The sequence below is a fragment of the Fopius arisanus genome, unplaced genomic scaffold, assembly GCF_000806365.1.
Source record: "Fopius arisanus strain USDA-PBARC FA_bdor unplaced genomic scaffold, ASM80636v1 scaffold00085, whole genome shotgun sequence".
Lineage (NCBI taxonomy): Eukaryota > Metazoa > Arthropoda > Insecta > Hymenoptera > Braconidae > Fopius > Fopius arisanus.
Genome location: NW_011887824.1, coordinates 459190 through 486763, shown reverse-complemented (window position 1 = coordinate 486763; position 27574 = coordinate 459190). Strand labels below are relative to the sequence as shown.

Here is a 27574-nt window from a genome sequence, read left to right as displayed (position 1 = left end):
CAATTAAATTGACACCTCTTCCACGATGTAAATTATATTATATTTAATTATAAATTGTAACATAAGGAAGAGATCAATTGTACAATGATAATAATTTCTTGTGAATTAACTTCATACAAGAATTGGTTAAGTGTAAATTTTTTGACCACAGTTGAATCAATTTCAGTGACTTTCGTCAGTTCTCGTAGCAGCAACGAATTTCTCATAAAATTCAGGAATTCAGCTTTTTTAGATTAATTTAAATAATAGGGCATTTCGAGCGCATGGAGCTCAAGGGATAGATAATAATTTAAATCGGTAGTATGAATTGTACTTAGAAGAAAGTACAAAAATAAATTGCAAATTAACAATCCTAAATTATGAGATTAAAAATATAATAACTAGATTAAATATTATAAATTACCATTTCAAAAAGGGAATTCAAGTTTTATGCTCGCAATTAATCCGATTGAAAGCATGATAAACTACGTTTCAAAAATCGAACATATATGAGTTAGATTTTCTATGTGTAAAATACGATTTTCGTCTTATTAATTTATTGATTTCAATTTATGAATTAAAGGATTAAAATGGTATATATTACGAAATTCCAACTCATAAATTACGATTTCAAATTCTCAATTAATTGATTATCACTTCTAATTATGTAAATAAACTATTAAAAAGTGTAGGCTACGCCCTTAAAATTGTTAATGACGAAACGAAGAACGTAAATGACGAGACCTGAATCTGGTAAATAACAATTTCATGTTCTTAAATTACGAAATTGCAATTCTCACCTTTAGTTATTTGCCAATTGATGTTTTAAATTTGGTAAATAACTGATTTGAAATAGTAATTGACGTTTTTCGTTCCATAATTTACCGGTCTGGAAACACCATGAATTACATTTCAGAACCGGTATTTTTCCATCTATACGAAGTAACAGTCAAAAATAATAGTTGAAGTTAAAATGTCCCAATAATAACAAACATAATCCACTAAACAAAATTAAATCCAAAAACTGATTAATACTCTCAATTCATTTATGTTTTCATCTTTGTTTTTTTTTTGAATATGAGAGAAGTAATAAACGAGGAAGTGCGAGTACGAGGTGCTGAAAAATCCTGGCATGTAAATAATATACTGGCATATACCCTCCTCTCCTGCCTCTACTTCACTTTTATTCCATACAAGGGCGGTGTATATAGATGGTATGTGTTTTGCACTCTGGTTCCTTCACTGCTGTTCTAGTCTTGGTTTTTCCATCCCCTTGTGTGGCGACGGTAGGGGCAATAGGGGAGGAGAAAAAAGAGAGAAAGCAGAAAAAAACAGGAATAGAAGACAATAGGCCGGTGGCCACAGAATACCGACGTATGTGCAGTTACTCAGTGAACACCCCACCTCTTGCAATTCTATTTTCTTTCTTTTTTATTTTAATTTTTTTCTTTTCTTTTATGTTTCATCGTTTCGCACGGCCATTCTGCGTACCATAATACGCATACATATATGAGGACACTCCAAGTGGCGAGCCGAGAATTTATAGTGTGTCGCTAGGACCCCAAGTAAATAAATGAATCAATTGCCGGCGGGTTAACAAATTGTCGAATATGTCGAATTACTGTTATCTACGCCAGTTGGAGAAAATACAACAGATAATTATTTAAACTAATAAACTTCGTCTGCAAGTCCAAATAAAGGGTAAAACAAGGAATAGTTAATTTTTTTTTGTCCACCCTTCTAGAATTTTTATGGAGCGTTCTGTAAATATCTTGTAACTGAACACAATTCAGAGGGGAAAACTATGAACTCTCAGGGCTCTGGAGACGAGAATGAATCTATCTTAATTATACTTATTTAATGCGAATATTTACTATTAAGTCGTATTGAATTTCTAGTAAAATCTGAACTTTTGTGATTTTATTCACCTTAAATACGTATTGACAAATAAAAATACTTGTGCTAAAGCAATTTGCTTATTCCACGTGAATATATATAAATATTTGAAGTGAAATGGGTGGATTTTATCGCAGTTAATGAATTCACTCAGCGATTTGCTGAATCTCATGTTTTTTTCTCAATGTATTCGGTACCGTCGTTCGCAATATGTCAGAATATATTTATCGGAATTTCCCGGTTTGTTATTAATTTTTCGCAAAATCCTTTTTGATTTTCCACCAAAATTTTAAATTTTTAATAGCAAACTGGAAAACTTTGAGGGAATTAAAAGACAATAAAATTTCTGGAATTAGAACTAAACCTTCAGCCGAAAATTTTCTGCAGGGTACAGACAAACTTGTAACATTCTTAATAAAAATATAATTGGCAAAACACCACTTACGATCATTGATGAATAAAAATTTCTTCGGCTTCATTAGAGTAAATTCGGAAAATATTTTCACATTCAACCAGTTCAGTATCACAATTATACAATTTCTTCGATTGAATAAAAAAAAATATATCTAATATTTTTTCATAAAACTTCCTTATTTCATTAATATTTTCAATAAGTAAAATTCCCTGCAATTTTGAAAGTATCGGATGTTGAACATTGGAAAAAATGTTGAAAAAATGAATTTGGAAGTAGAGTAGATTTTCATTATTGTGGACTTCTGAATGATTTATACTGCAGTTGAATGGGTAAACTCGGCGAGAAAAAAAATGAGTGAGTTTTTGGCGGTCACAATGATTGTATGCCACCGATACATAAATTGTTAGGGTATAAAAAAAAAGTTAAATGGGTTGAGAACCACGGAATTCCAGGGGATAGCACGCAAGTTAGCGTGTTACACACACTGTGGCACACCTACCACTCCTTTTCCTATATTCTCTGCATCTTTCCACTTCTTTAACCCTAACCCTAGGTTCCACCTCATCCCACATTCTTTCAACCCCTCGTGAGACACGCCAGTGCCGACACGCCGTCACCGTCGCACCCCACAATCCCCTCATTATAATAATAAAAAGAAAAAAAAATGAAGAGGTAAAAAAAATTATTCCAACACGAGAACTGCTCTTCTGGTGCACATGTATTTATATACACCGTGTGCACTTGTGCATCAGTATAGGACGGGCTTGTCCCTGTCCCAAGCCCATAAGCGATAAATAATAATATACCAACAATGGGTCGGTTTATATTAATAACTTTACGCAGAGGTAAATGAGGAAAACTCGGAGAGTTATGTTAATAGAAAATTATTCATTGCAGGGGATGAATTGATTAAATTAAATATATGCATCAGCCATTTGATATTTCGGTATTTCCATATTGTTTATGAATTTAATTTGTTGATGGAGGAAAAAAATCGTTACTCATTAGTTATGAAATCGTGACATGGAAGATTGTTGTGCAAATGTTTGTAGGAGCAATGTGTTATAACGAAGATTTCAGCAATCTATTTTGGAAGTTTTTTGATGGTTAGTTTTCGGTGATATTCGTTCTGCGATTGGGAATCAATGGAAAAGTAATGAAGTTCATTGAAATTCGGCTATTCTTTCCAAGGTCAACTGCCGCTTGATCGCCCAAAATTTTCTCGTTCCAAAAAAAAAATCCAATACTCTTGTATTGAACAAGCAGAGAACTTTTACAGGAGGACAAGATGAAACGTTACTATTCCTTAATCTCCATTTGCAAATACATGACATTTTTCATGGTCAATTCATTCCAACAATTATAATGTTATAATATTAGGATAATTACAGTGTTGTCTACTCAAGCAATGCTTGATAAATGCGAATAAAATGTGCTTGAAATGCTTCAAAGATATTCAAAGAGAAAAGTAAATAAATAGTATATAAACTGATTTGGAATTTTATTAAATTATATATAAAAGTGAAACTTGACCTCCATCAAAATCCCAACAATTTTTCAAATATCTGCTGCCAAAAAAATCGCCATCCACTGGAAATATCAGACTTTTTATGATAACTTTTTGTGTAGACATTTTCCAGGGCTACGAAAAATGTTACAATTACAATTATCCTTGGATTTTTACATTTCTAGACTAGAAATAAAAAATATTCTTAAATAACTGAAGAATAAAATGAGTCACTGATCAATTTCAAATAATAATTTTGAGGGTCGTATGGAAGTTTGTTTGTTTTTACTGTAGCTCCATTTTACCTCTGTCTTCCTTTTTTAATAACACAGTAATTAGTATTATTAGACAGTGTAGATAAATAACTGGACCATTTGAGAATCTCAACCAGAACCGACACTTGGTCACGATCATGCCGTTTGCTTTGTACTTTACACGTGCCTGTTGACAAGAGGCTGAAAAAAATAACACACAACACACAAAGAGGAGACACAAAACCCCAGAGACACGAGGTAAAGGTAGGTTTGACGTGGCAAGTTGTTTTCTAGCCTAGATTCCCCCAGTCCATTTAATCCTCTCAGTTTTAATTAGAAAAAACAGCCTCACCTTCATGAGCACACATATCAGTCTTCGAGTAACAAGTTATTTTATTTTTATTTTTTATTAATTTTTCATGTTTTTTGTCTGTCACTCGAGGAAATGCGATATCTTGCGTCTCATTAGCGAGGTTATATATTCAACTTCTCTAATTAATTTGAGTTTGATTACGTGGGAAGGGTTTTCACTCCGAGGAAAACTCTTATGGAGTTCGTTCGATTAAATTGGAATACGAGTGGAAAGTATATCTTCTGATTTTATTTCAGTTTATGGTACCACCCCATTGGTCTTATCAATCACCAAGTACTTGGAATGAAAAGGTGTGGTATATCGTCGGTGCGCATAAAATCTTACACTTGTAAATGATGGGATTCACAAGATAAATTACAAGTTTAAAAATGTGGATTATATTCTAGAAAGTTTTTCGTTTGTGCGAGAATTACTCTTTGAGACTTTTACATTGCTAGTATAAAAATAAAATGTTTCGAACATTTAACGATTTGTAGAAATAATAAGATTATAAATATTTTTATGCTAACGAAGTTTAGAAAAGCAGTAGATATAGTTAAACCATCAATGTAAATAAGAAGAAAATTGATGAAAGACCAAGAGTTATAAAAGACTACCAGATATTCCTTATCCTTATTATGAAAGTAGAAACACAAAAATGAAGTACGCTCGAGTCGAAATGTCTCGAAACGCGCAGGACTAATTCCTCAGTGGTCAACTCAAACCGCCGAATTCAAATTCGGCGCACGGAGTGCGCACTAGGTCTTTAGTTAATTAAAAAGAAGAGATCAACTTACGCCAGATTATGGCAACACGAGAAACGTACGTATTATTATTACTGCTATTATTGTTATCATTATCACTTGAGTTGATTTTAATTGACTGTAATAACCAGAAATACCACGTGATGAGAAACGAATTCAGAATATCATCCGTTTCAATTTCTGAAGCTAACATTTTACAGAATAACGATATTATAATGATTTGATATTATATTTATGATTTTTAAAGTGCTCCATCCAACTCAATATTCATAAATCTTTTATTTCAGTGATAATGGTGATAATTTACGATGCTATAATGATTTTTGTGATACTGGTAAGTGTAATAAATTAGATCAAATTTAACATTGAACTCAAAGTACGACATGTATTTATAATGTATATATTTTTCTATATCCACATATTAATTTTATTTTATTTATCTCTATTTATTCAATATGAGTTTTTATCACATGAACGTTTTGACGGTAAGAAACGTTTATGAATTGTGAATTCTAAATTATTTGAATTGCTGAATTTAACTGCCTAGAGATCATTATGGCCATCCGACCGTGAGGCCGTTTTTTTTAAAAGCATTTTTTAACAGTAAAAAAGACATAGCACATTATTTTTTTTAATTAACTAACCCGTTAATTAGAGATATTTGTAAAAAAGTAGGTTGAGAATTTTGGAAGTTGTTTTAAATTTCAAATTCATATTTGAAAAATCATGAATGAAAAACAATTGAATTGTCCCTTCATGTATTGATTTCTTCACAGAGAAAGAAAGTCTCTGTGAAGAATCTAGAGAATTTCGTTGATAATCATTCGTTTATTAGCGGAACGATTTCATGGATAGTATTTCCCTCAATTCTCTCCTGCCCTCAAAACTTCACAACCACGTAATCATCGATTTTCTGTTTCCTGTGCACATAAAAAACATTGTGATTCTCATCTAAAGCAATCCACCGGCGATTGTACCAAAAAACTAAAGCTGTGGAATGACTCAGCCCATTAAAGAACAAATCCATAAAATTGGGAAATAGAATTGTAGAAAGGCCCAAACGTTGATTTTAACGAATCCTTCTCACTCCCCTATTTCACAAAAATCAATGAATCGATGCGAAATTGAATACCAGAATGAGAACTTGAGAGCAATTCCCCAATGAGTAGGATTCCACTTCATTAAATAAATTGCTTCGACATTTTCAATCTGTTTTTCGTCTAGCCCTCACTTCGTTGCATTGAACATCAGGACTTTCGAATCTATCACCGCCGGACAATTTATCTAAATTGAATTGGTGTTACGAGAGTTTTATTGAATTTTACTGATAAATAGGAAGGGAATGACCAGGAGATAGGATTAAATAGAATCGGTCTGGACTAGATCACTGGCCAATATTTTTGAAAGAGATTGAAGTGATTCAGGGTTAGTGACTTATTAATTTGATACTTTACTTAGGCCAGACTGGGTGTCGTGAGATTGATGTAATAGTGCAATGACAGCAGATGAGAATAGACGTTGGGTGATAAAAAAGAAATCCTTTTTTTGTGGCCCTGGGGAAATCGAGCGGTCAAATTAGGCCGGCCTCTGAGGGAATCTGTCTCACTTACGCCGTTTTTTCATTGTTTCAAGTTTGCAGAAGGTGAGGACTAAGGGTGAAGTTTTTTATGCACCAATTGTTTGTGAAAAAATATCACACGCTATTTTTATTCGAGGGGTTAACGGGAACTGGCATTTGTGAAGTAGCTTTAGCATTGATATCTACTGTTTTTCAATGGAATTTTATGCAGACGACGATTTTGGACATGTCACGAGTTTAGTAGATAACAATTTTGAAATCCGCAAAAAGGGCTTCTATTTGTAAAATAATACGTGAGTCAGTCTAATAGATCAAATCAAATTTAAAATGGATATTTACTGATATTGAAAGAAAACGGACCCGAACAAATATTGTCAGAATTAAACAAATCATTCGTTGCAAAATTATAAAAAAGGTTAAGTTAAGTTTTGTACTGAAGATTTAAAGACTTTATTGCAAAAATCCTCTAATTCCATGTTTGCGTCTTTTTTATCCAAATTGAACAGTTTTTAACCTGCCGGTTTGTCAGATTTCAACAAGATTTGTTTGAAAAACTGTCGATTTTTCTTTCAGTATCATTTATTTAATACACATATCTTCACGAAATAGTTTCAATACAAAATGCAACAACATTTCATTAATAAAACAAACATTATCCGTGTGTCCAGAAATGGGAGAAATCGGACGCCTTCAACGGTTTATTTGTTTAAATCGCTCTTCATTATTATTTTAATTGCTCCTTTTATTATTTTAACGTGAAGTAATTTTCAAAGGGAGTAAAAGTAACTCCTTTTGGAAATTCATCTTTTTAGAGTGAAGTTGATTTGAAGTAGATGGAAATGAATGTAATTAAGCATTTAACTTTATTACGAGAAACACATTAAATAGATGATTAGACTCAAATGGTTTCTATCACAGATGCCTAGTATGAAGAATTGATTTCAATGATAAACTCATTTTCGTAAAATCGATTCAACCCGCTTTAGCGTTTCGCTACTGAATTGGGCTATTCACCCTATTCCCAGAATGTCACCAGAGTAATATTTAAATGTCTCACTCCATGATTGAATATGTTTACTCTCGTTATTTATGCAATGACATACAGTAGGAAAGTATTTTCAATCAAGTGTTTGCACAAATTGAATAATTCCAAGTATAGAAGAAAATGAGTAATTGGCTATTTTCTGGGTTATTCTTTATTGGATACGTTCGTGTCGTCGTCACATCTTCAAATTGATGGGCCTCTGGTGTCTACATAGCACCGACAAATGGCTCACGTTGCCTGAAGACACACGAGTGACCTTCGAATGAAGTTTTTCGTTCCATATACACACCCGGGAGTATTATAAATTAACTTCGGGAACATAGAGGTAGAGTACTTGATGACAGAATGACGACAGAACACGGATACCATTAATTCACGTTGATTGGTGCAAATATCGTCGGCAAACTCGATATTGGTAGTACAGTTGTTGACTATTGTTGGGAAGCACTCGATAAGAGAAAAAAGAGAGAAAGGAAAATACTGGGGCTAAATATATTTTGCACAAATTGTTTCATGAAGTACATTGAAAATTTATTTTTTTTTTAAGAAATAATGGTGTTGGCACTGGATTTTGGAAAAAATGGCACGTATGTCAGAATCGTTGGAAGACTACGACACAGAAAAACATACAACGTACGGTAATTAAAGAATCAAGAGGAACCAGGAGTCCTAACAAGTTACATAAAACCCCTGCCGGAATGCCAAAAATACATCATCATGAGTGACAAGCTCTTCTCGAGGCCTTCAAACACATGAAAGATGAAAACACACCACAATTGTTCAGGTTGAATGCATCAATGACAGCTGTGATAGAAAAAAAATACCGGTATCTTGTCAAAAAGTAGCAACACATGAAATCTCTTTGGGTCAGTATTTAAAAACTGGTTAAATGGGCAATGTTCTTATTAAATTTGTTAGTAATGAATAAAAATAAAAAAAAAGATTTTAAAAAACTGCTTAAATGGTAAATGTTAATTGAAAAAATGTCAATCTTTGTCTTCATGAAAATTCAAATCCAGAGTCCATGTTTAGCCTTCCCATAAAAAATGAATTGCAAATATTGTGTTTGTAGTTAATAAAAATGATAGAATGGAACCTTTCCTCATTATGTAGGGCATTCCACGGTTTCTAACAATTATTACAAATGAATAACACAACATAAACTTCTCACACTTCCTCAGGGTAAAAATTGATTTCTGTCTGCACAGCATACAAATAATATAAGTACTTAATACACATTATAATACTATGTTTATTTCCTTGTGTGATGGTTTGAATGTTAATTATACAGTATGACATATACGAGGATCTCCGAATTATCGAAGGTTTCTTGAAAATGAGGAAATTCTATTTACCGCAAATTGTTAAACGTCCTTAATGATATTTTTTCATATAAAGAGGCATTTAGGAGATAGATGTAAAATCAATGTGAATTTCAATGTTATCGGTAACATCCCATCAATTTTGTACAGAAAACACAACGAAGAGAGTTTGATTTGACCTTAAAAACTCATGGAAATCCAACAAAAACGTTGGGGCAAATTTTACACATGAGAATCCCAATTTTCACACAATAGGGGACATTTCCGCGACAGACTGTTTACAATCTGTAAACATATCGAAAAAAAGAATTTCTAAGCATAAAGTCATTGCACTTTATGTTGAATGGGCAGAACGAAGTCAACAACCTGATCCGCACTATTCACTACATGTTGCACTGTTTCTTCAACGTTGAAAAACTAAAAGGAGGAGGAGAGGGGATGAGGTACGAAAGCCGCGGGAATGACTTCATGCACTGTTGGGCATAAAGAAATAAAAAAAATGAATAAATAGGAAAAAATGAATGCATTCTTTCGTTCACTCTGATTGTTAAATTGATAGAGAAGATTTCCTCAACGCAATTAGCCCTTTCCCCTCATTTCCTACATATACACAATTATTTTCAAAGTCAACAGAATGAAAATAGAAGACTAAATATCTCTTGATCATTTTTTTCATTCGTGCATTTTTCTCCGAAAATTTCAGTTAACATTGCTTCAACATTAGGAGATTTAAGAATCTCTCACAATCAAAATGTCAACGAATACTTTGCGTACTCATTGAACAAATCTCAACAATGGTTTTAAATGGCTCAACATCAGTTGAACACTGCCTCAATGTCATATGAACATCGCATTCATACGAATGTTGTCAGTTCATTGATCAACGCCGACTTTGGGTGTACCTCAGTGACCTTGGCTTAAACATAGGTCATTGCACCAGCAGTTTGATCTTGAGTTGACCTTATCCCAACATTGCACCAACATTACGTCAAAGCTGAACATTCGGAGAACATTTAAAATTGAAGATCTCAGAAACTAACAAAGCAACCATCTCCAACATTCGATCTCGATCAAACCAACATCCACACGATTATTCCGAGTCATAATTCAAGCCTTTTCAGCCAATACATAAATACATACGGGCATGGTCTAAAAACGCCATAGCCAAGCGCTTAAGAATATAATTAGTCATTCTGTCGCAAAAAATCGAAAAATTGAGATTTGATGAGTACAAAGATTCCAAACCCAAAATGTTTTGGATACATTTTCTCCAAGCAATTCATTTTCCATCTATTTCCAGAAAAGCAAATCATGTCATGCAAATTTCCATTCAATTCACCAATTTCAATCTCACCATTCCATTTCGTACTTCATGAAAAAAAAAATAAATAAATAAATCAATAAAACCAAACAAAACCAGAAGGATGAGACAATACGTTTTTGCCTGAATAGATACTGAGAAATTCTTAGGAAATTATCGCTATCTGTCTATCAATAATCGGGGATCAGCAATTTTTTTTAGGTATATTCACATATGTACGGTAGTGCCCTAATTATATTTGCGAAATTTATGAGCTTATTACACGACAATGGAGTTGACTAACTAATGCAGCCCGCCTCTCCCTTCAGCTCCCTTTATACCGTGTGTAAACCTCTGTAGACCTTCATTACGCACCGGTTGAATTAATAATACTCAATTATTGGGCCTTAGTACGTGAGCCAAATTATATTAATCGACAGGCCAAGGTTGTGCGGAATTACAAAAATTCATGAAAGCATGAAAAAAAAAAGTCTGGGAATCTTTAACATAATCTAATGGCATGTAAATTGAATTTAATTGATTTGAAAAATTAATTGACTGATTTGTTTTATCAGAAGCGAAATTTAATTTAGATTTGTGGGGTTAAATGTCTGGGAAATGTTCATGAGTTGATTGGAAAAGTTTTGGTGCTGGCGGGTTTCGTTCTATTTTACGCTCTTCGAAATATCGAAAGTAGGTGGGCCTGTCTCACAATGATTTATGTACATCTGCCAACACTGCCAACAAATTTTACATTTGGTATTGAGTCTTCGTGTTAAAGACTAACAGTACAGTCTGTAATGGAATGACGTCAGGGGCTAGTATTCTTTTCAACACAAAGTGGTAGAGGAGGATGAGCTTAAAATGAGTTTGCAGATCATTTTCCCAAATAGCTTGAGAGGGAAACGCTCTAAAGAAATTTATCAAAAGCTTTTTGGGGTCTACTTTACGTTCCGTTGACATTCCTATGCGAATATTTTGGTGTTGAAGCGATTTGCAAAAGAGTTTTTAATAAAAAAAAAGTTCGAGAGAATTCGAAGTGTTGGAAGTCAAGATATTTCCCGGTTTAATCGTATTCCATATTTATTGGGGAAAATAGTGATTCTAGAAAAACAATTTCATTGAATAGAGAAACGGGATAACGCAATGAACTTTCATTTCGTTTGACAGAAAGTCGTAGATCAAAATATTTCCAAATATAAGTAAAAAAGTGAAATTCTCTTGTTGGTGGTGAGAAATCGAATTTTTTTTTCTTAGCCGCTCCTTTAGCAAAAGAAAATTCAGAATGTTGGAATTTCTTGCCAAATATTTCAGTTTTTTTTTATTTTAATTTCTTAAGTTTCACATATCACATTTCACCTCGCATTAGAAAGACTGACACGAGTGTTGTTTTTCTTTTAACTTTGAAGCAAATATCTGATCTCCAATTGTTCAATTTTCAATTTAAAATTGAAATTTTTCAAATTAGCAATTTTAACTCGAATTAGGAAGGTATGCATGTCTCTGAAAGAGACATATAAAGGAAACTGTAAATTTAGAATTTGAAATGTCCCATTTCCGTGAAAAGAGTGAAATTCATGACTTAATTTCGCTGAAAATTTAGCTGTAATGCATTATATACAAATATTCATCAATTATTTTGAAAACAATCCCAATCCCATAATTTCGGCTGGGTGAATTATGGAAATGCCCAGAAAGATAGAAAGAGAAAAAAAATACATCGAACTCCATGTATAATTTCGAAGTCATTACTTTAATCACGCAAAATGACGGAAAGTTTAAAATTCGAACGCAATTTTAAGGTGCCACTCGGCGAATAAATTATTGACTTACCTGAACATCAAAATGAGTTGTGGTATCCTGTGGTTGCGGCGGTCCCTGCTGCTGCTGTTGCTGCTGAGCCTGTGGTGGTCCCTGTGGTGGTAGTGGCCCCTGAGCACCAAATAGTTGAGCAGCATGTGAATGAGGATGCTGAAGATGATGAGTCGGTGGTTGATGATGTTGAAGATGATGTGGTGCTGGAGCAAATGCCGTCATATAATGCTCTTCATTCCCCACGACATCACCTGGTTTCAACAGGACAACGCCACCAGCACCAGTATTAACAGCCAGTGTGGCCCCTGAATTCTTTTGGAACTCTTCCTCACCAGGTGATGGTTGTCTACTTCCTGGAGTACGGCTACAGTAGACAAAAATATTCCTATTAATTCATTTAATTTAATTTGCTCGATTCTATCTCTTTCCGTATTATTTTCTATTTCTATGCTGAAAAGATTGAAAGAGGTGCAATTAATTGAAGTCAATTTAAATAGAGCACATACTCTAAATTCACTAACGGTGAACTGCACATTATGGTGTAAGTATTGTTTTCAACTTCCTGGGCATGAGTACAGAGTATAAAAGAAAATAAAGAGAATGCTTTCCATATGCTTAAAAAACCGTTATACGAATGTGAATAGAAGTAATAACGTCACTGCAAGTATCGAAATTAATGTTTGTCCATTATTTTATACTGAAAGTTTTCTTTGCAATGATTTCATCAATAAAATTTCCACCTCGTTATAATCAAAAATTAAGATAATACCTTTAGTATCCAACTCAAGGGATTCCTCAGGGTAAATAATTAAAAATACGCATTTGACTTTTGATAACGTTTACTCCACTTTGATTCTAAACTGTTATGTAATGTCAAATATATTATTTCCCCCATCATGGTGGATGTTAAACCACGTATTTTCAATTATATTTCTGTAAACTCGGAAGATCTCTCGGAATCAATATCTCAATCTTCTTTTATCATTGTTTTTCCTAACCATTGAAGTGACTCCCGTAATAAACCAAATGGGGAGTTGTTCAAAACATTCGTTCACTGCATTTTTTGATAACTTTTTGGACAATTGTATTTGGTTTAACTAGCCAGTTTTCTTGTCTATTCCCACGTTGATTGTCATTTGCAGTAGAAAATAATTTGCTAAAGCAACATTGAACTAAAAATAAATACTAAACAGACGATTGAGTGCAAATTCAACCAAAATTCTTTGATGATACATATAATCCTCGGCCGTCCATTTCGGAGTTATTACAGATTTTCATCTGTAAAATGATGTGAAATGATGATTACGTTCTTGTTGAGTGCACAATTGTTAGTGAAATTGAAGAGTTCTTCTTACACTCGAAAAACTTGAAAAACCATTTAAGGTCGCCATAGACTATGCATCGAATGTAAGCTTCTCTTTGAATTTTACCTTGTTCGCCTAGAATATATTAAAGCCTGGTATACAAATTGTGGTGTGGTTATTAAAGTGATTTTCATACCACAATATGTATACCAGGTTTTAATATGTGGCAGGCTAACAAGGTAGAATTCAAACAAAAGATTACGCTAGACATACGTTAGATAGCCCATGAGGGCCTTAAAATCGTTGTAGTCACTGGAATTCCTAACAAAATACTATATACATAATCCTTGAGATAATTGTATGATTAATCAAATAAAAACCGAACTTAAATAAACAACTTGTATCACTTGCAACTTCTCTCCACTTGCATTAAAATGGAAAATATTTTAAAACAAAGAAAAAATGATTTTTTGCTGCTCATAACGGATTAGGGCCTTTTCTGGAAAATAAATTATTCTTTTAAGAATTCATAATGAGTTAAATGTTAAATAGTTTCGTCGGTGTGAAACCTTTTGTTCAAGAGCAGATAAAACAGTTCTCTGCATTGTATTATTCAATGAAAGCTCCAATAGATGGTGTAACAAAACTGACGTAAAAATGAGGCATTACGTCGGAATATCCTTCTATCAATGATTTATTCCTACAATTTCATTACGAAAGGATAAAACTACCTAATGAACAATGCGACAATTTCTTATAAGACTTGCACTGAAAGTTTTCTCAGATCAAATCCCATTTTTTAGCATAAAAATTTCTTTAAAAATACATGTACACGAGAAGGAAAACTTTTCCTCAATCCTTTGAATATCTTCAACATGTTTTTGACAAAAACGCCATGGTAGGAATGAATTTGCACAGAATTTAATACACTCTGAACCAAATAGAATGTAACTATTTTTCAAACTTTCAACTACCAATACACTTTCCTTCAAGATATTTTAAGGATAACCTATTAATTAATTCTCGATCGATCTTTCATTCCATGTCAAACCCCAAAATACGTATTGGGGTTTAACTTTGTGAATACTTTCGATTCGTCAATGAACTTTTAATTCACCTGGTTATTTTTATTTTTTTTTTTGTTTCAGTATTAAGAATGAGAGAAAAGGGATAAAAGTAAATGGGCGACATTCTCCCCACCGCGAAAAAAAGATTCTACATGTGAATTTACATACTTGAATCCTTTCTCATCATCGAGACCATTCTGAGAAGCAAGTCCATTGCCCTGAGGTCCATTATCATCTTTAGATCCGTCAAATGGACTCGCTGCACCTTTATCCTTCTCCTTCTTATCGGTGCTATCGTTCTGCAAGTCAAATAAAAAATGAATCAGGTCAAATCAAAGGTTTACTTTGATTATTTAAAAAGAATCTTACCAATCTAAGGGAAACCATTCGAGGCTCCAAATCTTTCGGTGTTGTCGGACTTGAACCCAGTACGTATTCAACCATTTTAACCCCAAGGCCACCAGTCTCACTGAAGGTAGAAGACGAATAATCATTTCTTTGCATGAAACATAATTTTAGAAATCGATGAAAAATTGTGTGTAAACTTATCAAATAATCTGGAGATATTTTTTGAGTAACTCTTAAGATTCTCTACTCGAGGGAATGTCGATGAACTTTCATGGCCTTGCAATATTTCAAGAATATTCCTCATAGAATATATGAATAAGACAACTAGAAACTTCAGACCTATGAAAACTTTCATACAAATTCCATAGCCATTCCAGATATCGCGAAAAAGCGTTATCAATGACAGCCATGAGGATTCATCTTCAGAAACTGAAGTTTATTGTTTTTTGGTTTTTCTAACAAAATCATTAGACATTTTATTATAAACCTCATGTTTTCTACGACGTATGTAAAATAATTATCAACTCCATTTCGTTTCCTCCTTCGATTTCAACGAATGAAGTTCAATATATTCACCTGCTTCTGGGACTGAGTACAGCTCCAACCTCAGATGTTTGATGGTGATATCCAGTACCAACACCAACTCGTCTTCCAGTACCCATCGAGATTGGCTGTGAGACAGCATGATCTGCAATAAATAAATACAAAACCAATTACAATAAGTGCATAATTCTCCATTATGAGATGTCATTGGCATGATTTTCATTATTGTTGGTAATGATTTTATTTACTTTAACTCTCATTGATCTGCTCTTGTGGAAATGCAATCTTCAAATAACCGATTATTAGTGGTTAATTAGAGGGTCGGTAATGATAATGATGAAGTAGACAGGGTTTGATAACTAGGTACGAGCCTGAGCATTGGAACGTTGCCCCCACCCAGGTAGCGAGCCGATGCCGGGCGTCTGTCGTCATGGCAACAGCCGCGGTGCACCCATCCTACCACCCCCTTACCCTCCGGCCCCGCAACCCCTTCATCATACTCATCAAACTTCGTATATGTACAAGTCTTTTTATTTTGCAAACAATACCGATGGATGAAATAGGCTATCATTACTTGGTAAATGAAGGAAAGTGACGGGTACATGGATATCTCATGGTTCGAGCTTAATGTTTTAATTTTGTAAGTTACAAATTTGAAATTGGAATTGATTTGGTTTCATACGTCGAGCATGTATAGTACATAATTAGCTTTTACTGGGAGAAAGTTCTTGAAATTTGAGTCATTGATTCCTTTGGATTTGCAATACTCTCAACTTGAATTCAATCTCAAACTAAATTACTCCTGAAATTCCTGAAATTCCCTGAAATTCCCTCTTAAAAATTCTATAAAATCAAATTTCCCGTGATGGATTATGATTAATTTCCAATAACAATTTGAATTTTTAAACTTATCTCGAAATGTAAGTCTTGCATTCGAATACCAAGATCCATGCCAATTATTCGTTACCAAATCCCGTTTTCCATGGAAATTTTAAGCCATAGTATTTAAACAGTGTTTGTAATTCAAACTTACCAGTGTTTTTATAATACAATTGCCATTAACAATAAAAATCCTCATAAGTACGGGGTAAAATCAATTACTTCAAAGCCTTAATGTTATCAATATTTCAAACAAAAATGGATAATCTTTTTTTAATCAATAATCAGGTTAATAGAAATAAAAATGATCTTCCAGATTTTTTACGGATAATCGTTAAATAGTTTTCTATAACACTACGTGGACGAATTAATTATTCCAAATCTAGATACTGATGGTTTGACTCATTGTAATCTATGGAAAACTAGTACGACGTCAGAAAATATTATAGATTCTTTCAAAATGAAAAAGATTGGACAGACGAGTTATGCAGTGTTGAGGGAATGGAGAAAGTTAAAAATGTTAATGCATTGAATAAAATTTCGACTCCAAAAGGCATAAATGGACTCGTAAACTAATCAATAATCAGTTTTATGCGTCGCTGCCTTACTAAACGAATACATTAACAAAGTTGTTAGCGTAATACTTTAACTGTCCATCAACTCATCCCTATCGCAAAACTTATCCCTTCACGGTAACCTAGAACAGAATGATGTAGTAATTCTTCTAAAAAATTATATCTAATATTTAAAAATCTTGGTAATATTTGCCTATAAATGAAGAGTTTTTATAAAAATATTAACGAGAGAAGTTTTTGACAGGTTAGAAGGCTACAATCACATGTTTTGATATCTCTCAGTCAACTGACACAATTCAAAGGAAAAAGCAAATAGAACCAGGAAATTAAGAAATTGAGGAAAACATGCTACGAGACTTTTATTAGACCTTGAAATGCGCTATAAAACAGGTTTATCGATACTTCTTAATAAACCTGTTTCAGTAAATGAACTTCACCAACTCATAAAAACGTATAAATTAATAAGTAATAACTAATTATCACTTCAAAAACTCAATCTTCAGTAAAGCGTCAACCAATCGTTTATAGAGTTCATTGAATTGAAAAAAAGCCCTCATTAATTTTTTTTAAACTTCATTATTTGTTTGAATGATTTTCCCATTGCCTCCATCGCTTCTATTTCTAATGTAATTTTGATTTCATCTTTTTGAGGTGTCGCTTCCATCCGCCTTTGTCTTCGCTTATATCACGGGGATGAATAAAAAATTAAATAAAGTAATGGCCGGCGGAAAGTTTAGCGCACGAAGATGAAAAAATTTACCTGGGGTACTCCAGGTAGAATCTCGCCACATCTGATGATCTCCAAGATGAAGTATCCCACCTCCCTTGACACCACCCTCATCCTTGGAACCGCCCTCATCCACACCCCACAGTTTTTTAGCCGAGGGTGCGATCTGCAAAAAGAAAAAAACCATAATTTCATCAACACGCAATAAATGCAATAAAACATCCAAAATCGTTGACATTCGAGGTGCCCTTTCAGGTCAATGTACACTCTACATCTAATCGCAAATGCCTGGGCTTAATTATGATAATGCTAATTCAAGAAATAACAAATCACTTTGCGTGAGAAATGCTGTTATCGTTCACTGCACTACGATCTCAGATTATTTGTGGTTAAAGGTGAGCATGGTCTGTGACCCGTTAACTACGCGGGGCGCAGTTTCTTCCATTCTTTTCATGTTTGTTTAGAGGACTAGATTGAAAAATTGAATGGTTTAATCTGTTTGAAAATTACGTGATGTATCAATTTTCAAAGTGAAATAAAATTCAAGTTTTCATTGGAAAATCCAATTTCTTTATTTTTTTTTTTGTTCAAATATAAATAAAAAATTTAGAAAATCCATTCATCACTAATTTAGAAGTATTTTGAACACATAATGAAATTGAGTAAACGACATTTAGATTAACTGATCAGAAAGAATTTGCACGAAAATCTGCGGCCTAGGAAAAAAATCCAGGATATGCGTTGGTATGAATTTGCTCTTTTACAATCAATTCATTTCTATTCCACATATCGATAATTTGAATGAAGTTGAAAAGTATTTATCAAAAGATTTTTTTTTACAGAAATTTACGGAAGTACAAAAAAGGTCTTTGAAGACGTTCTTCAATTAACATTCTACAATTCTTACAATTATATACATCACTCAAGTACGAAATTTTTCCATAAACTCAGACGAATAAAAATTATGAACAATTGATGCTCTGAGAATAATAAAAACTGGCCTTGAATTTCCGACACTAATAAAGAATAAAAATAACTGATAATCGTGTGGAGATACTCAACTTTGAAACGAAACAGGGCTTTTACGTCGTACGAAAAATTAAAAATCTTCGAGATAAAAATATTCTGACTTTTTTCACTTAAACCCATTAGCTCCCCTGCATAATTCCTTAGAACTTTTTTGACTTATCGTGTTGAGGCACCTTCTTGCAAAATTATTCTGCCACCGTGTGCATTATACTTCAGGCAGCGAATTGAAGTGTAAAAATTTTCCCCTCATAAGAGGATTTGCTATATCTTAATTATTTCATTGCTGTAGAATCGAAGAGCTATTACTTCCATTTCCCCCAATAATTTTTTAATTATTTGTTTCTTGGATTCTTTCTATTTAAATTGAAGTTCTTTGCACAGAAAAAAATGTCTTTCAACAATTATAATTTTCGGTAAATTCTATTATTTACTACTAATAGCATTAGTTAGCATTGTTATATCGTCATCTGATTGAACACGTATAAATTTAAATAGCGGGTGATGTCACAATGTTAGAAATTTTAGCAAAATACTGAATGAAACATTCCAGCTTCTCCAGTTTTTATTTTCTTCCACATATTTTTCGTAGAAGAAGCGGAAAGAAGATTTGGGCACAGAAAATTTACTTGATGCAAGGAAATATTCTCATGTCAATTCAAAAGATGGTAAAATCTGATGAATAGTTTTTTTTGCTCGCGGGGGGCGAAAGATGCGTCCTTCAAGGAAGATACTTTCTTGTACCAAAGAATTTTCAATTCTTAGGATTCAAAGAATTTTCAATTCTTAGGATAAGTCTTCTTAGGAATTTATAGTACAAGCTGTGCAAATTGAACTTGAATTGGATTACTTTGATGCGGATCCTTAGGAACTGATTACTCATTATTAGTAACTAACAAATTTTTGTTCAACTAGGGCGATATCAAGGCGCACGCGGATCGACCTTTCCCATATAAACTTGTTCAATTTACAATTCAATCGACATTAAAATTTAATAACTACTTAGTTTCTCATTCAATTTTCTTTCGTACTCTGTTGTTCTTTACTTCAAACGTTCTCTGAAACGAAGTGTCTTACTCGTTCGTTCCCTTGACAGCGTTCGCGAATTTTACTATCTTCCAATATTTTTATATTTTTCACGTCATTTCCTAATATGAAATCAAATATATTGTTAACTATAAAATTTTTGCGTATTAATGTTTCCACTCTTTATAATTCATTTTTATGTCATTTATATATATGTTGTTATTTCCCATGTTTCTACATACATAGAACAGTGGGTGTGTATTTATATTATGTGATAATTCTCTGTCATTTCTTTTCTAACATTCCCTTTTTCCTCTCCTAAGCAAAATTTGTCAGGTAATTTGTCATTTTCAACAATTCCAACAATATTTTCCAAATTTTCAAAAATGAAAGAAAATTTCAAATAGTTTACATTTTTTTTTTACTTTGGTGCCGAAATTTTTCGCCTATGCAAAATTTAACCAATAATTCATCATCTTCTATAACATGTAATACTCGCCCATTTTATGAATTTTTTTTAATATTCAAAATGTTTTTATTTTTGTAATTTTGATCCCCATCTCGCCTCTACGATACAAAATGTTTACAATAATTTACATTCTGCGGGGATTGTGCAATATTTGCTAAATTTCCAGAATATTAGAAAATTTTCAATAATTGTCAATTAACAAAAATTAATTTATGTCCCAGCGAGAGTAAAAAGCGCAATCCTAACGTCGCTTCGCTCGGTTCTATCACGCTTTTTATCCTTTGGGACATAAAGTAGCATAACGGTCAAAAAGTGTTTTCTCCCGGGGGTGCATAATATACTATTTCGTTCCAACTTGATTTTAATGGTGGACGGAATTCCTCCACTGCAATGAAGCTGTCGATCCATTGTTTCATTCCACTTTCCATTCAAACCAGGAGGAATAATCTCAGATCTTCATTTATCCTAAGATACCGTGCCGAGCAAAAAAAGGAAAACAAATCCATCGCTGCTTATCGCTAATTTTTCTCATCTGTTGCGCGATTTTTCTTTTCAGCTACTTACCTCATCAACTTCTTTTCTTTATTTCGAGTCTAATATAGAATTTGCTTTATCTCTAGAAAATAATGAAGCCCAATTCGATTTCACCCACACTGACTGCCATATCTATTTATATATATATATATGGTGAGGAGCAAACTTAATCTATAAATTTGAATGAATCGTTTGAGGTAATGCGCATTGACGCATGATTGTAATTTTTTAAGAGAAAATAGCAATAGGATATATTTAGAAATCAAAAATTGAATTTTTATAATAATAAAGAAAATATTGTTTCCGAACTGGAAATTCCGAAGCGTTTCAGAATTTACACATTTATTATAAGATTGAGAGTGCCATATTACAAAATCGTAGAAACAACACAACAAAAAGTGCGAATATGATATGATATTTCACACCTAACCGATATGCGCAAAATGATAATTTGAGTGCGTATGACGAGATATACGATAACTATTTGGAGCGGGTATAATAAGCTTCAAATTTGAAGTTGCAACTGGTATAACATACGTTTACCTGAACGGATGGCATTGGAAGTCTTGAGAGCTGAAAGTATCACGTAGAAGAAAATGAACCAAATTTTTTTATATTTGAGCGTTCATAATCCGAAAACCAAGGAAAACAATGAAACGAAAGTAGCATCATTGAAAGCGTATTATGGCAGCTTTCGAATGATACTAGATATACACAATGTACCGGGGGCGATGAGAGTTTGAAAATATGGCCTAAATAAAAATGACCAAGCGTTACAGGACATGTCATTTTCAAGTTTAACGAGACGGAACGCGCGCGTCGTTCAATTCCGTTGTATTGATTATACTATATAGCCAATTGACCAATGAGAAATGAATTTTATTCGGAATGGCCAATGAGAAATAGGGTTACGCGTGAGAAGTCCTACACATGAAATTAGCCGAAATCTTACTCTCGATAACTTAATTTTGGCATATCACCTTTTATAGATAGGAATGTTCAGGAATTGGTACATCGTACAGACAGGGGAATAAATGCAGTGCCATGAAAGTGCATTTTCCTAGTTTTCAAATAACACTACCATACCGGTTGCGTATCATTAGTTCAGATGTTGAAAAAACATCTCTAATTAAAAACTGCGTGCATAACGTGACATAAATTTTGCATCCATTTTACCGTCGTTTATAAACGATATAATTCCGGTATGGACCGACATATCGAGACAAAACAGTAACCGTTAAAAAGCTAATTTCGTAAGCTTCAAAATGTTATACCGGACATATATCTCAATCGATAGAATAGAGGGCTTAGGAAGCTGAAAGTGTCAGCTGACTCAGAGTCACAACGATTTCTTCAATAAGAAGATTGATTCGAGTGTTTTCATAATAAATTGATTTCAAGTGATGTGTTTTTTCTTAAGATAAATATAATAAAATTAAGGTTCTAAAAATGTATACAGTACAAACTATATAGAATTAGGGAAAGGACAGAGTTTTTGTTACGAACGCTAATTAAAAATTTCTCGAGATCGAACAAATTTTATCCTGCTGAAAGAATTTTTTTATATGTGGGCGAATGAAATTATCTTTAGATGGTTCCACTATTTTTTGAATTTACACAGGAATATTGTCTTGTGCCGAGGACACTGTCCTTTTCAAAACATATCTGTTCTGACTGTCTAGTTAAAAAACATGTACTTGTTAGTCGAACTTTAAATACATAAATTATTCCGTGAGACAATCTTATTGGAAAATATATAGTAATTGAAAAACTCACAGCTCCAGATGCACTTAAGGCTACGCACGAGAACGAGACCGTTTATCAATTACCGAGACAATGCTGATCCTAGCACGAAGGTCTCGCGAGACTCCAGTCGATAGGCAGACTCGATGGGAGTGGTGTTTTTTTTTCAAACTACTGGTGCCAGCTTTTTGGGAAAATAGCAACACACGTGACTATTTTCAATGCAAACTGACAGCCATTGTTGAGTGAAACTGATTTAGTGCATGCACGTTACAGAAGCTACCGATCAAGAACATCAAAATAAAATATTTAAAATATTTGAAAATGGCCACAGATGATGATTTCACTGGTGATGAAAATTCGAATGGAAAAATTTCTGGATAACCTCCAAGCTCTGTAAAATGAATAAGGGATTCGAGAGCACTTGGCAGTTCGAGTGGACAGACCAAAACAGGTGAGCTCAAAATTCCAAGTGCATTTTGAGTTTGAAACCAGAAATATGAGCTTGTGTCCAGAAATATGAGCTTCCAAACAAAATCCAGAGAATTACTGTTGACAACGCTTCTGCTAATCCAACGTTTATGGAGGAACTCCAGATATGGCCAAGACTGGCGCCTCGTTTGGTAACACCAATCAACATTTTAAATGCTTTTTTTGAGGTTATGGAGAAAAATTGGCAGGTAAGATGCATAATTAAGTGAATGAACCAGCAGAGAACTCTTCTGACAACGAATCTGTTACGACGAACCGTGGTGAACTGGATCCACACGCTGCTACTGCAAAGTTGAGGAAGACATTACAAACAGTCAGTAACATTAGTAACATTACAAGTAGTCAGTAACATTACAAGTAGTAACTCAGAATAAATCCAAGTGACTCTGAAAAGTTTTTGTGATGTTGTTAGAATCAAGAATTTAACAGAACCTGCAAATATGAGCACTCGGTAGCACAGCACCAATCAGATGATCAATGTTGCGATAAAAATGAAGAAAGCATTGAATTTACTGTGGTCTAAGTACGACAGAGTGTTGAATTTTTAATTGAACGATAATGGATGGTCTGGATTGCTAAATCAAATTAATAGTTCTTTGCATGATTTGAGACATGGTCCACAACTCTGGAAGAACAAAAGTAGGTCACCCTGTTCCTAGTTACAATTGCTTTCAATTCAATACTGGATCGTATCGAAAGGTAATCGCTTTTTCTGAATGATAAAGAGGACAGAACTGCAGTGAATAAAATCCTGATAAAGACTTACCAAGCGGCTAGAGACAGGATCATCAAGCATTATGAGAAAGCTAACTGGATCTACTATACTGTTTTAGTTTTAGATTCCAGGCATAAAGTGGAAACATTTGCCTTAACACATTGGGGTAGAGAACTCAAAGACAATTCATTAAAAGTATTCAAAGATATTTATGAAACTAAATATTTCCAAAAATGAGCAAAACAATTGAAGAATATTGATGAAAATTCGCATGATGGTCGGGGGTAAACCAAGGCAGTATTGAACGTGAATCAAATTATAATTATATTGAAGGAATCAATGTGAACTCTCTTTTCGTTGATGTCTCCCAAAAAAAAGATTGGAAAGATGAGATAAATGACTCGTTCTCAAAAGGGGTTATCGAGATCGGGACGTGTTGAAATGGTGGAAACACAGGGAGAGTAAATTTCGCACTTCATCAAAAATGGGGCGAGATTTTTTTTTCCATTTCTGCAGCTATGTGAAGGTGGCATCGAAGTTTGAAAAATCGGCCCTTTTTTTGTTGGTTTGGATTGTACTTATTGAGTACTTGAATGTACCATATGCACTTTTTTTGTACCCCCTTAGTTTAGACCGGTTGCCGGGGGGGGGGGGCGAATTAATCAAATACCGAAACAATCGGTAACCAGTGAAATAGCAGTCAAATAGGGATTATATTTTGTTACTTTCTGCAGTCTATATATCAATGATTTAGGTTGATTAGTAAGAATAGCGCATTAGACTAGCAACTCTTTTTAATATATATATTTCTTCCGTTTTTCATAAAACTCCTCTAAATGTTAACATTGCTGGTTTTGCGGACGATCTTGCGCTTTTCGCATCCAGCACTTCGCAAACTTGACAATTCTGTTTCCCCCATAATAAACGAGTTGAACAAATGGAAAATTCAGGTCAATGCTACCAAAACCGAAGCTATTATATTCGCAAAAAAAGACTAAATGTTATTTTAAAATAAGACCCCAACATATTACCCCCTCTGTAAACGTTAAATACTTGCGCCTTCACATAGACAACAAACTACTCTGGAAAAAACAGATCGATTTGTCTAACTCCAAGGCCAAGGCTATATTGACAAGATTATATTTTTTATTTCAATCTCCAACTCTTAGCACCAATCTTAAAACAGTTCTTTATAAGAGCCTAGTCAGACCAATCCTCATATATGGGTGCCCAATATGGATCAAGGTTACCAAATACCATCTTGAAAAGCTTCAATGTCAAGTGAAACAAAATTAATTTTTACGTATTATTGGTGGATTTAAAGATAGATCATCCATTATCAACATCCATAATGATTTGAATGCCAAAACTATATGTTCATTCATCCATAGATTAACATCAAATTTCGAGGCCAATGTAATATCACACCATAACAATTTAATCAACGACCTAAACGTCCAAAAAAAATCTAGCTGATCATACCGATGACTCTCCAACCCTCTCCACATCGTCCCCCTCCTGTTCCCCACTTTTTCCCATCAATACGTCAACCATAGGTTTTTTTTCGAAATTCTTCATTTTCCCTATTCATTAATTCTCTGCACCCATCCCCAATTACAGTCAGATAATACCTTACATTAAACCTTATTATATTAGGTATAGAACCAAGGGCTGGAGATCTAGCTTATAAGTATCACTACGTGTACATACTCTGTATAATACACTGAGAGAAATATTCAATAAAAATTACGTGTATTTTCCGTAATTCTGGAGCGAAATGTGGTTGTCGGAAATTTTACGAAACTGTCACGTAATTTTTATCTAAAGTCACGCAATTTTTCCGCGCTGTTCCATAATTTTTATCTGAATTATCGGTGAAAAATAACGATACCGTCACTTAAATTTTTCGAATCAACTCCGTAATCGGTAAGTGAACTGAAAGTTCCGTAATTTTTACTAAATATTTCTCTCCGTGTATGTATATATTGTCAATAAACTCTTGTTAAAGTTAAAGTTAAAGCATTAGATTAGCGGTTAGGGCCCAGGGCTAGAGATTTCGGGGTCGTCGGTTCAATCCCCGGTTAGGGTAATATTTTAAGTGAACAAATTAGCGATTCCCAGTGGAAAGTACGTTAAGATTGAATAATTAGACAGTAATCATCTGCAGAAATGCTTCAATGAACATTATTTTTTTTTTTTTTTTATCAATTTAAATACATAAATATGAGGTATGGCTAAGGTCTAGCGACCAAGCTAGGCTGAAGTCTGGTGGCCAAGGAAGGCCCGCACGTTAACATCCCAGGGCTCAACAGGGCTTGGGCCAGCCTTGGATGCCAAGCTCGAGCCTTGTCTAGCCGGGGTTGGGCCGCCCATCATTCAAGCTTGGACCAATTGTTAATTCCTACCTGGGGAACGGTTTTTCTTGATGGGAATAATTTCAGTACCTAAAACCCGAAAATAGTTAGCAGAATCATCAGAAATAGTGATTATGCATGCAAAATTAAAAAATGGATCCAAACCCCCATAAAATATAAATTAGACATTTATTCTAGGCGACAAAAAGGGTTTCATTCTTTACTTTCAGGAATTCATCTTCGAAAAAAAAACCCTGACCATAATAATGAGGCTCGATTAGTTAACAATCAATTTTCAAGTTAATTCAAACTTTCGCGATTCTCAAATTACGACTTTTCGGTCCGTATTCAAAATTTAATTTGGAGGTTTTTTAATAAATTCTCAATTTTAACACAAGATTATATTTTAAGTTCAAGCAAATATTATAAAAATAATGGATGAAAATCAAATTGAAAATGAAACGAGAAGAATCCATTACAAATTGATAATTCAAATGTCATCAAGAGTGAAATTTGGAACGGTGCGGTACGACAAAACAGGTGATAAGCCAGAGGTCGAAGAAGAAAATTGCCGAGGAAAACTGCAGTAGCCGCATTGGCGACGATTTTCTCTCTTTAACCTCCCACGTTTCAGCCAACCGTGGGAGTCGAAGATCAGTGACCGGTAACCCCTGGGGTATAGTGACTCATGCTGTATGGATCGATCAATTCACTTGCTGGTCTTTCGGTAGGTATTTATACTCACACTCGTACAAATTTCAGTCACAATTTCTTCCGAATTTCCATATGAATTTGGATATAACACGTTCATTAAATTTCTCATCCATCCGATGAAGATCATTTAATACAAAATACGCATCATCGGCACAATTTCTGCGCGAAATATGGTTGACGAAATTTTAACGGAAATGATTGGGAATCTTTAGCAGTCAGTAGTCTTCTATGAATTTATATGAAGTATTTGTATAAATCTTTATATAAATTTCAAAACAATAGAAAAATTTTATTGCATTGATAGTTGAGACACATTGGAAAAGTTGCTACTCAATTTATACCAATTATTTTTTAAAAATTTCCAAATTGAAGCTGATTGACTGAAAAATAATGACTTGAATTTTCTGAGTCGCTTCAGCAATTAGTGAAAGGATTGTCAAAGTGCATTTTAAATTGAATATTTTTTGTACTGGTTCTCACGATTTCTCATGTGCAAATTGATACTGTATAAATCCGTAAAATTGAAAATCCCCTAAATCCGAAAACTTGAAAATCACTGCGCAAAAATATTATCCGGGCTGTTGTAATGGCACACGGGTAAAAAATCTCATCCTAACCCCTCAGAAATATACAATTCGAATTCCGGCATCTTCAAAAAATTGAATATTGAAGAATCTTTGATAGAAGTCAGAATTTTTAGAAACACTGTAAAATTAAAATATTCAATACAGTTTACTTTCCAATATATTGAAAAATGAAAGAAGTATTATCCCAGGAAATTTCAACATTTTCAAGGTTTTTTCAGTGCAATATGGTCTTGAAAATTATGA

The 27574-nt window shown here is 33.7% G+C and overlaps 1 protein-coding gene across 8 annotated transcripts in view; it reads right to left on the bottom strand.

Annotated features, from left to right (window-relative positions):
* pum (pumilio) overlaps nucleotides 1–27574 on the bottom strand; it is a 113992-nt gene that overhangs the window by 57888 nt on the left and 28530 nt on the right. For 7 of the 8 annotated variants that reach the window (XM_011311217.1, XM_011311213.1, XM_011311221.1 and 4 more), the window contains 5 exons: nucleotides 17705–17837; nucleotides 15524–15635; nucleotides 14969–15095; nucleotides 14768–14898; nucleotides 12247–12592 (listed from right to left, as the gene is read on the bottom strand). In XM_011311217.1, coding sequence (XP_011309519.1) covers nucleotides 12247–12592; nucleotides 14768–14898; nucleotides 14969–15095; nucleotides 15524–15635; nucleotides 17705–17837 — 849 coding nt within the window. The remainder of the gene's footprint in view (nucleotides 1–12246; nucleotides 12593–14767; nucleotides 14899–14968; nucleotides 15096–15523; nucleotides 15636–17704; nucleotides 17838–27574) is intronic. The other variant, XM_011311218.1, reaches the window with a different exon arrangement.